Source organism: Eurytemora carolleeae, unplaced genomic scaffold (assembly GCF_000591075.1).
Source record: "Eurytemora carolleeae unplaced genomic scaffold, Eaff_2.0 scaffold495, whole genome shotgun sequence".
Classification (NCBI taxonomy): domain Eukaryota; kingdom Metazoa; phylum Arthropoda; class Copepoda; order Calanoida; family Temoridae; genus Eurytemora; species Eurytemora carolleeae.
The window spans coordinates 50,520-63,067 of record NW_019397131.1 but is presented as its reverse complement, the minus strand read 5'-3'; the positions used below and the strand labels follow the sequence as shown (position 1 = coordinate 63,067).

General features: G+C 33.6%; 2 protein-coding genes across 3 annotated transcripts in view; both read right to left on the bottom strand.

Annotated features, from left to right (window-relative positions):
• Positions 1–358: 358 nt before the first annotated feature.
• Positions 359–10,279, bottom strand: LOC111712198 (uncharacterized). 2 transcript variants are annotated; one of them, XM_023486743.1, is made up of 13 exons: positions 10,182–10,279; positions 9,289–9,379; positions 8,453–8,555; positions 7,748–7,807; positions 7,399–7,471; positions 6,714–6,806; positions 6,311–6,361; positions 5,019–5,089; positions 4,403–4,483; positions 4,012–4,119; positions 2,857–2,936; positions 2,437–2,492; positions 359–2,241 (listed from the first exon to the last, which is right to left on the bottom strand). In XM_023486743.1, the coding sequence occupies exons 1-13, from the start codon at positions 10,262–10,264 to the stop codon at positions 999–1,001; spliced, it is 2,193 nt and encodes a 730-aa protein (XP_023342511.1). In that variant the 5' UTR covers positions 10,265–10,279; the 3' UTR covers positions 359–998. The 2 variants fall into 2 exon arrangements, with proteins under 2 accessions (XP_023342511.1, XP_023342513.1); XM_023486745.1 differs by having other exon boundaries at positions 2,857–2,933.
• Positions 10,247–12,548, bottom strand: part of LOC111712196 (regulator of chromosome condensation) — a 12,031-nt gene continuing 9,729 nt past the window's right edge. Inside the window, exons 15-16 of the mRNA XM_023486741.1 lie at positions 11,653–11,734; positions 10,247–10,978 (exon numbers count right to left, since the gene is read on the bottom strand). Of these exons, the coding sequence (XP_023342509.1) occupies positions 10,897–10,978; positions 11,653–11,734 (164 nt within the window). The 3' untranslated portion in view covers positions 10,247–10,896. The remainder of the gene's footprint in view (positions 10,979–11,652; positions 11,735–12,548) is intronic.

The window sequence follows — 12,548 nt, the reverse complement described above, 5'->3', positions numbered from 1 at the left end:
TCAAACAAATCAGCAGATTAACAAAAGATCAAGAATCTCGATATCAACAATACAAGAGTTCCCAGACAAGATACAACTACATACATTCTAATATTTTCAAAACTGTAAACAATTATACGGATGAATTAAAAAAATAAAACATTAAATAAAAATATCAGCGAATCTGTTTATCCTTACTTATGAAAATTTAAAGGAGTCCTAAAAGCTCTTGCACTAACGCATTGAAGTACTAAATATTCTCACATCAATGGCTATGGCAAGATTATAACAATGCTTCTACTCTACTGAAGATTAAATGCCTATTAACCCATTTTCTGATCTTTTTTTTGAGTATTGAGATAAAAGATTTATTTTGAAACGAAATCATAAAAATATATTTATAAAATAAAAGTCAAAGTTTTATGTAGCATAACAAATTTAAAAAATGGAATTCCAAGCTTTAATATGTCATCACAAGTTTCTAGCTGTAATTTAAAGCTTAAATTAAACATCACAAGGTTCTAAATGTAATTTAAAGTTTAAATTAAACATCACAAGGTTCTAAATGTAATTTAAAGTTTAAATTAAACATCACAAGGTTCTAAATGTAATTTAAAGATTAAACTAAACATCACAAGGTTCTAACTGTAATTTAAAGTATAAATTAAACATCACAAGGTTCTAAACTGCAATATAAAGTTTAAATTAAACATCGCAAGTTTCTAATTGTAATTTAAAGTTTAAATTTAATATCACAAGAGTTAAAATTAAACATCACAAGTTTCAAGATGTAATATAAAGCTTAAATTAAACATCACAAGTTTCAAGATGTAATTTAAAGTTTAAATTAAACATCACAAGGTTCTAAATTGCAATACAAAGTTTAAATTAAACATTACAAGTTTCTAAAATGTAATTTTAAGTTTTAACTCAACATCACAAGGTTCTAAAATCTAAGTTCTAACTCAACATCAGGTTTCTAGATGTAATTTTAAGTTTAAAATAAACACCACAGGTTTCTAGAATGGAAGATCTGAAAACCCTTTGACAGGGCGAGGCCAGGTGACCCAGTAGGTTAAATTCGCTTCAATTGAGTTGGAAGCTTCTGCAGGATCCAGGCTTACAGCTGATTTTTCAAACTCGACAGCTTCTAAAACTAAGGCGTCTTCTTTATACAATACTTCAGCATCTAATACTCCCCCTTCTTTGACAGAAGCTGCTTCTTTACATGCTTTGGCATCAAATGCTGCTCCTTCATTACATGCGTCAGTATCAAATGCTTCTCCTTTGTCAGAAGCTTCTTTACATGCTTCTGTACCAAATGCTGCTCCTTCTTTATCAGAAGCTCCTTCATTACATACTTTAGTATTAAATGCGGCTTCTTCTTTGTCAGAAGCTCCTTCTTTACATGCCGCTCTTTCTTTACCTGCTTCTGTATCCAGTGCTGCTCCTTCTTTAACAGAAGCTGCTTCTGATCTTGTTTCTGAGCACATGTTGACTTCTTGGAACGCTGTTAAAACTTCTTCAATTAGATTCTTGTCCATAGAGTTAACTACATTCGTCTGAATTACAGAATAATCTAATCTATAAAATTCATCGCCATTCTTGAGGTCATCCTGTCCATGGCCATTCTGTCCATCGTGATCATCCTGTAAATCATGATCAGTATTATGCTCTGGACTGGCAAGATGAAATCTTACAGATTTTCTAGCAATATCCTTCATGCTTAATCTTATATTACTCAATCCTTGAGTATTCGTACATGGTGTACATAAATCCATACTCGTAAACCTGTTATCTGTGTACGGAGTACACGGATCATGAATTACTGATTTGATCTCTGCAAAAGGTGTACATAACTCCATACAGCTGCTTGTTCGTCTATAGGTGTCAACATAAGGCGTACATAGATCCATGTTACTCAGTTTTGTACATGAAGTGTACGGGGTACATGGCTCGGTAGTCAGCGGTTTCTTATAACTCCCGGTGTTGGGTGTACATAATTCCATCCCGCTTATTCTCCTATTAGTACATAAATCCATGTTACTCAGTCGTTTTGTACATGAAGTGAATGGGGTACATAGCTCCATTCCACTAAATCTTCTATTTGTACCAGGTGTACATGTACTTAATGTCTTCCCTGCCGGTGTACATAGTTCCATAGAACCTGTAAATAGTTCCATGGAGCCAAAGTTTCGTTTTGTGCAAGTGTACATCGAAGTTGAGATTGGTGTACCAAACTCGTTGGAGAAATACCTCCTCCTAAAAAATCGGAATTATTATTGGTTCTTCAAAATTAATATTCTTCCTTAAGTTTAAAGTTGTTTGCAAGTATGACTTAGTGGAAATATATTTTACAAGATTTTGAAATATCAATACATAATTTTTTTTAGAAAACTCAAAAAGTTGGTTTAAGAAACTCAACAAGCAATCCGAGGTCCTTAGTTGATATATTACCTAGAATGTAAATCACCAGGGGAGTGCTGTTTGGACGACAAATCTCGAATACCATTCTAGAAAAAAGTCTCTTTTTTTTACAGTTCATAGACATTGAATTAATGCTTAGGATCCGGATCCAAATCCGTTTGATCCGCAACAATTAACGGATCCATGGATCCAGGTCAGAGGGGGGGGGGGGGATAAAAACCATTCATGGGGGTCAAGCGCTGCAGTTAATTAAAACACGATCGGAGACCTAGTGTTGAAAGCGGCTAGGGGACATAGTGTCGAATTGAGAAAATACCAAAAATTGTAATTCCGAAATTTGTGTTTCAGAATTTTAGAAAAAATCTTCGATTTTTTGTATCAGTTTAAGTAAAATATCATTTCCGAAAGTGTGGAGCGGGCGGGGGGTTTATAATTTTTTTTGTTTCCTACCTCATAGGGTGTGCACATATCCATGAAGTCTGGAGTTAAAGAAGCTTGTCCAGTCCTCCCTCTGACATCCTTCATTCCTACTATTCATGGAGATAATATTTACATCCAGGGGTGTATACTGTATCATATGTTAAAAAATAATTAAAGGGACTGTCTTTGTAACTTGTAATCTCACGACATTCTCGTTTTTGTAAACTCTCAAGGTTATCTGAGATGTTTATAATATTGCTTTGTATTTTCTCTCATTACTTAGCGCAAAATTAGTTTTCCGACCAATTGTAAAATTGATTCGTTTGTTATCTATGCATCTATTTAGTATATGCATAATAAAGGCTAAAAATGCTGAATTGCCGGGACCCGCCCTGCCCAGGTTACTCATAGTCACTCACGCTGTTTACCCGCACTTGGTTGATTAAATGAGAAACTAAATTTTAGCGAGAAAAATCAATCCACTCAGCTTAGAATTCCGAAACCAAGCTAAGAACATCCCCGTGGTCCTCTCAAGTTCCCCAATCAAAATTTGAGGCAAATCAGTCAAGGCCCAAGGGGTTCCTGAGTTATGATCGAGAATACAAAAACATTACTATTTTATATATATGATACATTAGTAATCATTGTCAGTCCCGCTGTTTACCGGCGCTTTGTCGTAAACTACGGAAATCGGTCTAGGGGTTTATGAGTTATGATCGGACTTACAAACACACAGACAAATAGAGATATATATACATATAAATATCAGTTGAAACGCAACAATCTTCTTATAACATTTTATTCATAAACAAATTGTTTCATGCTTTTATGCAATCATCAGTATGAACATATAAATATATATATGAAGAAGTAATCCTTGCTTGTCTGTGTTTGTTTGTATGTTAACTCCTTGACCAATTTGCCTCAAATTTTGATTAGGGGACCCATTAGAACCATCAAAATGTTCTGAGCTTGGTCAAATTAAAAATGGGCCGACTTATAGAGAAAGGCTAGCTTCCAAGCAAAGCTAGGTTCTCAGCAAGTGAAGTAATACAAGCAAGCAAATAATTATAGATTTTGCTTTAAGTTAAGCAATAAGCATCTTATAATTCTTTTGGAGCCTCTTTAAAACCCAAAACCTTGAATGTTCAAAACACGGACATGAGATGTATTGATTTCAAATACCTGGGGTTTGATAGTTTCCGGAATCAACCCGTTTCCGGGTTTCCGCGGTTTCAGGTTTTTTGAAATCTTGTTCTTGCTTTTGCTGCGTGGAAAGAAGTAGTACTGGTTCTAAAAATAAAAAGCTTGAAAAAAGCAGTAAAAAATTCAATAAAACAACTTTTATTTTTAAGGAAATTATTTCTATATAATAAAGCTCTTCTCTCATATATACGACTAAACGGCTGGCTGGACCAAATTGGTTGACATTTTTCTAGGAAACCCTGGCCTCGGGGTAACATAGGCTGAAAAGCCATTTTTTTATATGAATCAATTTTTTAATGGATACAATAAATTGAGGGTGCAATAAGAGGGGGTGGGGAGGGGGCATTATTGAGAACTAGTTGAGAAATACCTCTTAATTGATAGAAGAGTTTGATATAAATTTGAACACCACGCTTGGTTTCTGGTACACATGTAGGTACAAACACAGTTTCTAAATTATAAAATAGGTGGAACAAGTTTCTAAATAAAAAAATAGACAGAACAAAGACTCGTTATTATTTTAAAAAAAAGGTTTAAACACACCTTTTAATTTAAAAAAAAAGTTCTTTAAAACTGTTTCCGCATATTTCATAGGTATTTATCTGTGTTTACAATTACAGAGATTTAGGTATAGAGTGTCCCACGAAACATGACAGTTAGTGAATAGTTTAAAATGACTTCTTCCATGATTTGTTAAGTTGTTTGATATCAAAGATGATGATTAAAAATACTGAAAGGCATTAATATTACAGTAAAATTGATTTCAGACAAATATATATTTAAGTAACGAAATAAATTGCAAAAAGTCTTGAATAACTAATGCAGTTTCATGGAAGAAGACATTGAAAACTATTCACCACCTGTCATGTTTCGTGGGACACCCTGCATAATAATATAAAACCCGTTGAAAAATGGTCACGAAGACACTTCTTAAAAAAAATTTCTAAGTCTCAAGATATGGGTTAACTTGTATGTAAAAAACAGACCTGTGGGTTTGATCGATTTCTTCTCTATAGATAGAAACAAGTTTTTCACAGGAGTTCGCTCAGAACTTAATCTAGAAAAAGAAATAACTAAGAATTTGAGACTCTTCGTGCCACTTTTGTTTACAATCAAGTTTAAAATGAACATTATTATTATAGATTTTTTTCGTACACAAAGGTAAAATAAAATGAAAATAAACAAAACCAAAAAAAAGTATAGGTATACTAGGTAGAAATTCAAAATAGTTTAGCTATATATTTGTCGGATGGGAAAATACAACAGGTATAATTGGACAGACAAATTTGACTATATCCTAGGTCAGATAAATAAATAGATACAGAAAGAGGCTCATCGTCTTTTCTTTAACAGACGTAATTAAAATTGACATAATTCAACATGTTTAAAGAGTTTCGCGATAATTCGCTGATTTTCGGAGTATGGATAGACAAAAGACATGCTTTTTGTACTATTTATTTTTAAAGTCATCCCAATTGTGCACTGTGCAGTACACTTGGGAACTGGTTTATATTTGTAAACAATAAACATCATATTGCGATTACCTAGTACAAACTTCATAGCAATATTGTCAGTTAACTTTATTTACGGTTTCGAGACTTTTTTATTATATCCCCTAAGCGTCATAGGTATGAATGATATTTGCAATTATTATTATATATTCTTATAAATCTTGTAACCTATCGAATTATCATGCTAATGTTATGTTTTTTTTCAGTATGAAGCCACCAGTTTGAGATGAATGAATATAGAAGATTGTTTCTCCGTTCTTCATAGCCGTGTTGGGGATAAGTTTTCACGATGGTTGCGAAACAAAAGACCAGTGCTTAGGATCCGGATCCGTTGGATCCCCAAGATTTTGGCTTCCTGGATCCGGATCCGCAAAAATATGCGGATCCACGGATCCGGATCTAAGGGGTAAAATATCAACCAAAAACTGCAAAAAACCTTTTTTAATCCTAAAACCAAAGTCTGAACTTTTGAAAAAAAGAGATTATAAAAATTTCCTACTTTCTGAATGGTTCATCAAGTTTTAGGATAAAAATATTCGAAAAAATAAAACAAAAAATTTTAAAATTATTTTTTGTTAAAAAAATTCAGTAATACTTATAGAAATGACCTGGATCTGGATTCATTTTTTCCAGTGCGGATTCAGGATCCGCATCAAAATTAAATGGATCCTAAGCACTGCAAAAGACAGAAAACTTTTATCCTAACTATTGCCCAGAAAANCACATGAAAATACGCTTACAATCACTTTAGTCAAAGGTATTCTCACCTAAAAATATTCTCGTCTGTAACTAGGGTTCTGAACAGTAATGATCCAGGTCTGAAATAAATATGTATTCTAAAACTCGAGGGCAAAAACTTATCTGGAATACTCCCTTGGTGGCGGTTCGATCTTTAACGCTGCCGAAACCGTTTGTAATAATAAATAACTCTCGCTTTAAGGAGATAAATTCGTCAAATTAAACATCATAATGTGGAAAACGATAAGTTTTGCCCAATAATCATTCTGTCATTCTGTTCTAGCCACAGACCTTGGCACAGATTTTGTCTTAACTTAGTGAAGTCTTAACAGCCCAAGAATATGTAATTGGCGCGTTTGTCCCAAGACAAAAAGTAATTTCTAAAGAAAAATTTTTTTTTGAAAGAATATTTGAACCTATGAAATAAGGTACCTGGAGGCAGGGTTCGGCGTAGGAGTAAACGTCTCAGGTAGGAGAAGAATATAAGAGATCTTAGGGGATACAGGAGTAGCTCCGATATTGAACCTGGAATATTAGCATCAGTCTTGCATTCAGGGGTGTATAATGTATATCTTCTCATATATTTATTCGAAACCCTGTTTGAAAATCTCACCCCCCCCCTCTGGGGTTATATTCGCTGAATTGGGAAATACGGATTACTTTGGGGGTAGAAAAATATTAAAAGAAGGAAAAAACTTGCCTACAGTATTAATGTTTAATTATTCATCCCCCCAACCCTCCCCCCAAAATCATCAAAATTCTTAAAACAATACACCCCCTACTTATGCATCAATGTTAACAAGTTTAAAAACTGATAATTTGTGGTTTCTCTACAAAAGTGACTAGCGCATTTCTTGTACATTTTTCTTTTATTTATGTACGAGCAAAGTAAGGGGTTGGGGGGGAAAAATAAAGAAAAAATGGGAAAGGGGGAAAGAGAAGGGGAAAAGGAAAACATGAAAAATCGAAGGGAAAAGGGAAATAAAAAATAGAACTTTTACCTGCTGGTTTTGGTATGCAAGATTTTATTGGGGCGAAAATATGATATTTGGAAAAAAAATGAAATATATACCGCAGTACATTCATTCAAACAGATTTATAATTAGTACTGAATTACCTGATGGAAACTATATCTTGTAATTCTTCTTCTATCATAGTGGTCAGTCCAGCCAGCATTTCTTCACATTCATCTTAATAAATATAAATTCAAAAAACATAATTGATATAATCTCAGGACCCCCTCTCCTTTGCCCTTTAAAACCACTAAGCCCCGTTCCCCTTTCTATTTTCAGTTTCCCTCCAAATGTCCGGTAAACTTCCACAAAGCGTATTTCAGGGGGTTACTCGCTGAATTTAGGAAAACTTGCACGCCTATTTTTGTGCAATTCTTTTTATCAACCCAAAACATCCCAAAACATATTTTAACAAGAAAACTCGGGAAAATAATAAGAATAAAATTAACTAACCTAGGAAGTGTGAAACTTTCTTGAGATATTTCTCCTCTAACCTTTTCTTCTTTCTATGTTCTAGCATCAAAATAAAGGTTTTAACAAGTTGACAGATCAAAGCTTATGAAATTTAAATCTGTGGATAATCTTTAAAAGTTTAGGAGATTAAAACCAGCCCCCCGCCCCCTTTTCATCATATCTGTTCGGTTCCATACTAGTAATCCTATCGTGCAAGAAAACATCTTTGGTAAAGAATACATCAAGATTATTTCATCTCGTTTGAAAATGTCTATTATATCATTTCTTTACTCATAGATTTTCATATTTTCCTTTGTGGATTTGTAATATATTTCACGAATTACACTAAACCTCAATTTAAAATTTAGCTTTATGAATGTTCAGTTTGTTTTATACTGCTTAACTTAGCAAATACATCTTCTCAAACTTTTTGGAAAAGTTTTATTAAGGTCTTATAAGGTCAAAAAGTAGCAAGTTCAGTTTCCAATCCATATTTTTATTGAATAAAAAACCACAATGTGTATGGCATAAAAAACATCCACATTGTGTATGGCATAAAAAACATCCACATTGTGTATGGCATAAAAAAACATCCAGATTGTGTATGGCATAAAAAACATCCACATTGTGTATGGCATAAAAAAACATCCACATAAATTGAATTTAGAGCTGTAATTTTCATAATGGTTCGGGTTTAAATTATTCCTTTCTGCTCTCTTAGTATTATTCTAATATTTGTTGTCTCAGCCAGGGGTGGAGGTTCACGTACTGCATCAGCTGAATGTTTATCAGAAAACCGGTTTCTGTCCTAACAAACAAAATTTTTTAAATTTAATTTTTTTTCTTTCGATTTTGAGTGTGAATACGTAATTTCCAGTGACCCAACATGAGTGAAAACTCGATTCACAACAGTACCCTTTAAACCAGTGTTTCGGATCCATATAATTTTGATTCGGATCCGGATCCGCGGATCCGCATCCGTGATGATGGATCCGGATCCGAATCCGAGGTAACTTTTGATTCTGTGAATCGGATTTTCCCTATTAAATGTTATGCAAGGTTATAATTTATAAAATATTTTGAAAAATTTTCGTCATGTAAAATGTAAATAATACATTTACGAACCATTTTGATTTATTTATTCCATGGTTTTGGTTAATTTTTGGCGCTACCCGGATCCATATCAACGTTTCCTGATACGGATCCGGATCCGACCAAATGATACGGATCCGACCGGATCCGGATCCGAAACACTGCTTTAAACATCCCCAACGATCGACATTTTTTTTTTAATTGGAAACTATTAGTGTCACAATTTTCCCTCTGAGGCTCTGCAGCCATATTTCGCAACACCACGATTTTGTTAAATATAAACATCAGCTAAAAAATAAGTACATCTCATTCATCCATGCTCGAGCAAAAGTTAAGGGTACTTTTGTAAATCTTACATGCCGCTTTATTTACAGAGAGCTGTTTCTAAAACATTAAAAGGGGAGTCGGGAGGGAATTTTAATTAAATATTGAAATATTTTTGTTTATACCTGAATTAGAAGATCGTATCTCTTCGGTATTTGGTTTTGTTGAACAAGAATATATTTGAGAAGATCTGCAGACAGTCGGCAAACATCAGAGCTTAAAATATTAAATTTAAATTAGTTTGTTTTAAAGATTTTTGGAAAACCTTCAATTTAATAAAAAAAATCCCCGAACATATTTATATCTTGGAGGACTCACAAATGGCTGAATGAAAATAAACATCTAAAAGCTAACATTCTTTCATGAATGAGCTTTCCATATTGTAGGATTTTGAAAAGGTGAACCTTTTAGATACGGACATGGTAAGATTTAAATTTGAGATTGCAATTGCTCAGTGATCTACCTTCATTGGACAGGGAAGACATATTTACGCATGAACTAACTTAAAATAACCCGTTTTTAAGATTTAAATGCCTGATTCACAACAGTATATACTATCAATTATCAGGAGAGATTTTGTCGTTTTCCTATGGTTACGATTGAAAGACGATAATTTCTCTAATAACTGAGGCCGAATTTAAAGAATTTGAGCCGTGCATTAAATATGGTTGAATTCGCTTAAAATTGTTATTAATTTTTCAAGATTTAAGCCGGTGCTCAATTAAAACCGGTTTTTGGCGGATTTGAGGTGCGGCTCAAATTTATTATTTAAATTCGAACTCTGGTATCTTGAATCTGGTTAAGAGACTAATTTCATCAATTTTAGTTCACATCTTTCAAGCATAAATCTGAAAGTCTATGTCATAATAAACGAGCAAATTAGATGAACATTTTACAGAAAGAAAAGCAAGAATATCTCCATGATAATTGGGTACCTTCGTAAACTGTGCACATACGTGAATAGTTGATTTAAATTTTGCCAACTGTCCCTTTTACTAGTTGCTAAGGACCCCCTTACCTATGCAGTAAATGAGGCAAAGGAACCCCAACCTCTATTTGTTCCCGACGAACAACCATTTTAAATCTAAAAAATGAAAACATCAAAATAATTTTGAAGTCAAGTTGGAGGGAAGGGTCATGGGCGGGTTGGAAGGAGGGGTGGGGGGGGGACAGAGCACTCGATTCTTGAAGTATACAGGACTAGCACATTTGGCAGCTTTATTATGAGGGTCATTTTACATCTAGGAGTCGACAGAAGTGAGCACTCTTTCCCCCTTTATCACAATTAACTTGTATCGTACTAAAACTATATCTACAGTTTTAAGTTTGGGGGAAAACCATTTCATTTTATTTCTCAAAGAATTTTTTTTGTAAAAAAAGGAATAAATAAAAAATGGCTAAAAAGCTATATGCTATACGCTATGCTACATAGCGTACAAATAGAACAGGACAAGTTGTACACATGGATATATATTTTCAACAATCAAACACGTTTATTCATGACATCACATGACCATAAATTATTATAAACGTTTTAACGAGGGGATGAATTTTTGCCAAAATATATATCCTAGGTTGTTCAGAGGCCCATTTTCAGCTGTACATTTAGTAATCACAATCACACATAGTTATGTACACATTAAACCTTTATTAACCTATGCAGTACATTAAATGTTACTACAAGATATTTCATGTACATGAGGTGTACAGTGTACAGTACAGGGTCCAGGTGTTTAGTTATCCTTGGCTAGAATAACAGTATGCTGTCCCCCGCTTGAAACTGCTATTACACTTCTATTCTCCAGTTGTTTGGACCTAAAAACATTAGGCATTATCAATATTGGATCTGAGCCGACCGTCCACAATTTAGTACATTGCTAGCAAAAAAAGCAAAAACTCAATCAATATAAATGTATTAGTCGAAAAAAATCTTGGTTTTAGCATTTTTAGCAGTGCTTAGGATCCGGATCCGTTGGATCCGCAAGTGGTAAAATATCAACGAAAAACTGCAAAAAAATCCTTTTTTACTCCAAAACCCCAAATCTGAACTTTTGAAAAAAGAGAGATTATAAAAATTTCCTCATTTCTGAATGGTTCATCAAGTTTTAGGATAAAAATAAGCGAAAAAAATAAAACCAAAAATTTGAAAATTTTTTCCAGTGCAGATCCAGGAACCGGATCCGCATCCGCATCAAAATTGAATGGATCCTAAGCACTGCTTTTTTATGAGCTGAACTACTATTCGAACAAGTTTCTTTAAAAAAAGAGGGACAAACTTCGGAATTTTTAATGGCTTAAAGAGATTTTCAACACAAATTCAGGCGACTTCATTTATATTTTCTAGAGATAGAAAACGACATAATCCAGCTTATTTCTACTCTCATTGTGGGTTTAAAAGGGTTGAGAACCAGGATTATACAATTTATTTGAAGGACAAGATAAAAGTTAAGTAGTTTCTTTTAGATGATGATGAGAACTTGATGACTTACTTGATGAGGTTTGGAACTAAAACGTCGTCTTCACCATGTCCCAGCTGCATATTCGTTCCCATACCCCAGGAGTAACAGTGCCCTGACAAAAACATTTATATTTTATGGGGTTTAAAAATATTGAATTACAGTGTTTGTCTACAACACCTGAGGTCGGATTTAATGAACAAGAAGATTGATGAACTAGTTAAGATTAGTTCAACTAGTTTTCTGATGTCCTTAAACTAGTTAATCAATCAAAACCTTTTTGTGGCTAATTATTAATTCCGACTTCTTGGACTCGATTTCTTGCTTTGTCGCCAAATCGTGTAGATACTTGCTAAGTATCACAATCATTGATTAAATGAGTCAAAATCAGTATTTTTTCAATGTTTTCTACTACACTTGCAGGAACTGTAAAGGAAAAATAGAATGAAACCTGAGAATCTCAGGCGTTGAACATTTACATATACATATAAAACATCTATCTCATGTTCCTGTCTCGAGAAATTGATATAAAACTGACAGTGTCAAATTTATGCGAAAATTTTGTATAAAAATTATAGTATTAAACAAATCTTATTCAACAAATACGCAACCAATCTGAAAACGACGATATCCCACAGGAGCCTGAAAATCTCAGGTTTGCTCCTATTATAATTTTTTTATTTTGCAATTTTAATAGATAAAATTATTACATATAGTTCGTATTGTCGGTATTACGTCACCAGAACTTCAGCCAATGGCAGTGCAGTATACTGGTCACGTGATTTCCTTCTAAATTTGACACAGTTTATATTTATTTCTGGAGACAGGAACATCTGATAGATTTTTGATATGTATCGTTTAACGCCTGAGATTCTCAGGTTTCATCCTATATCCCCTTTCATTTTTCCTTTACAGTCCCTTTAAAGTCG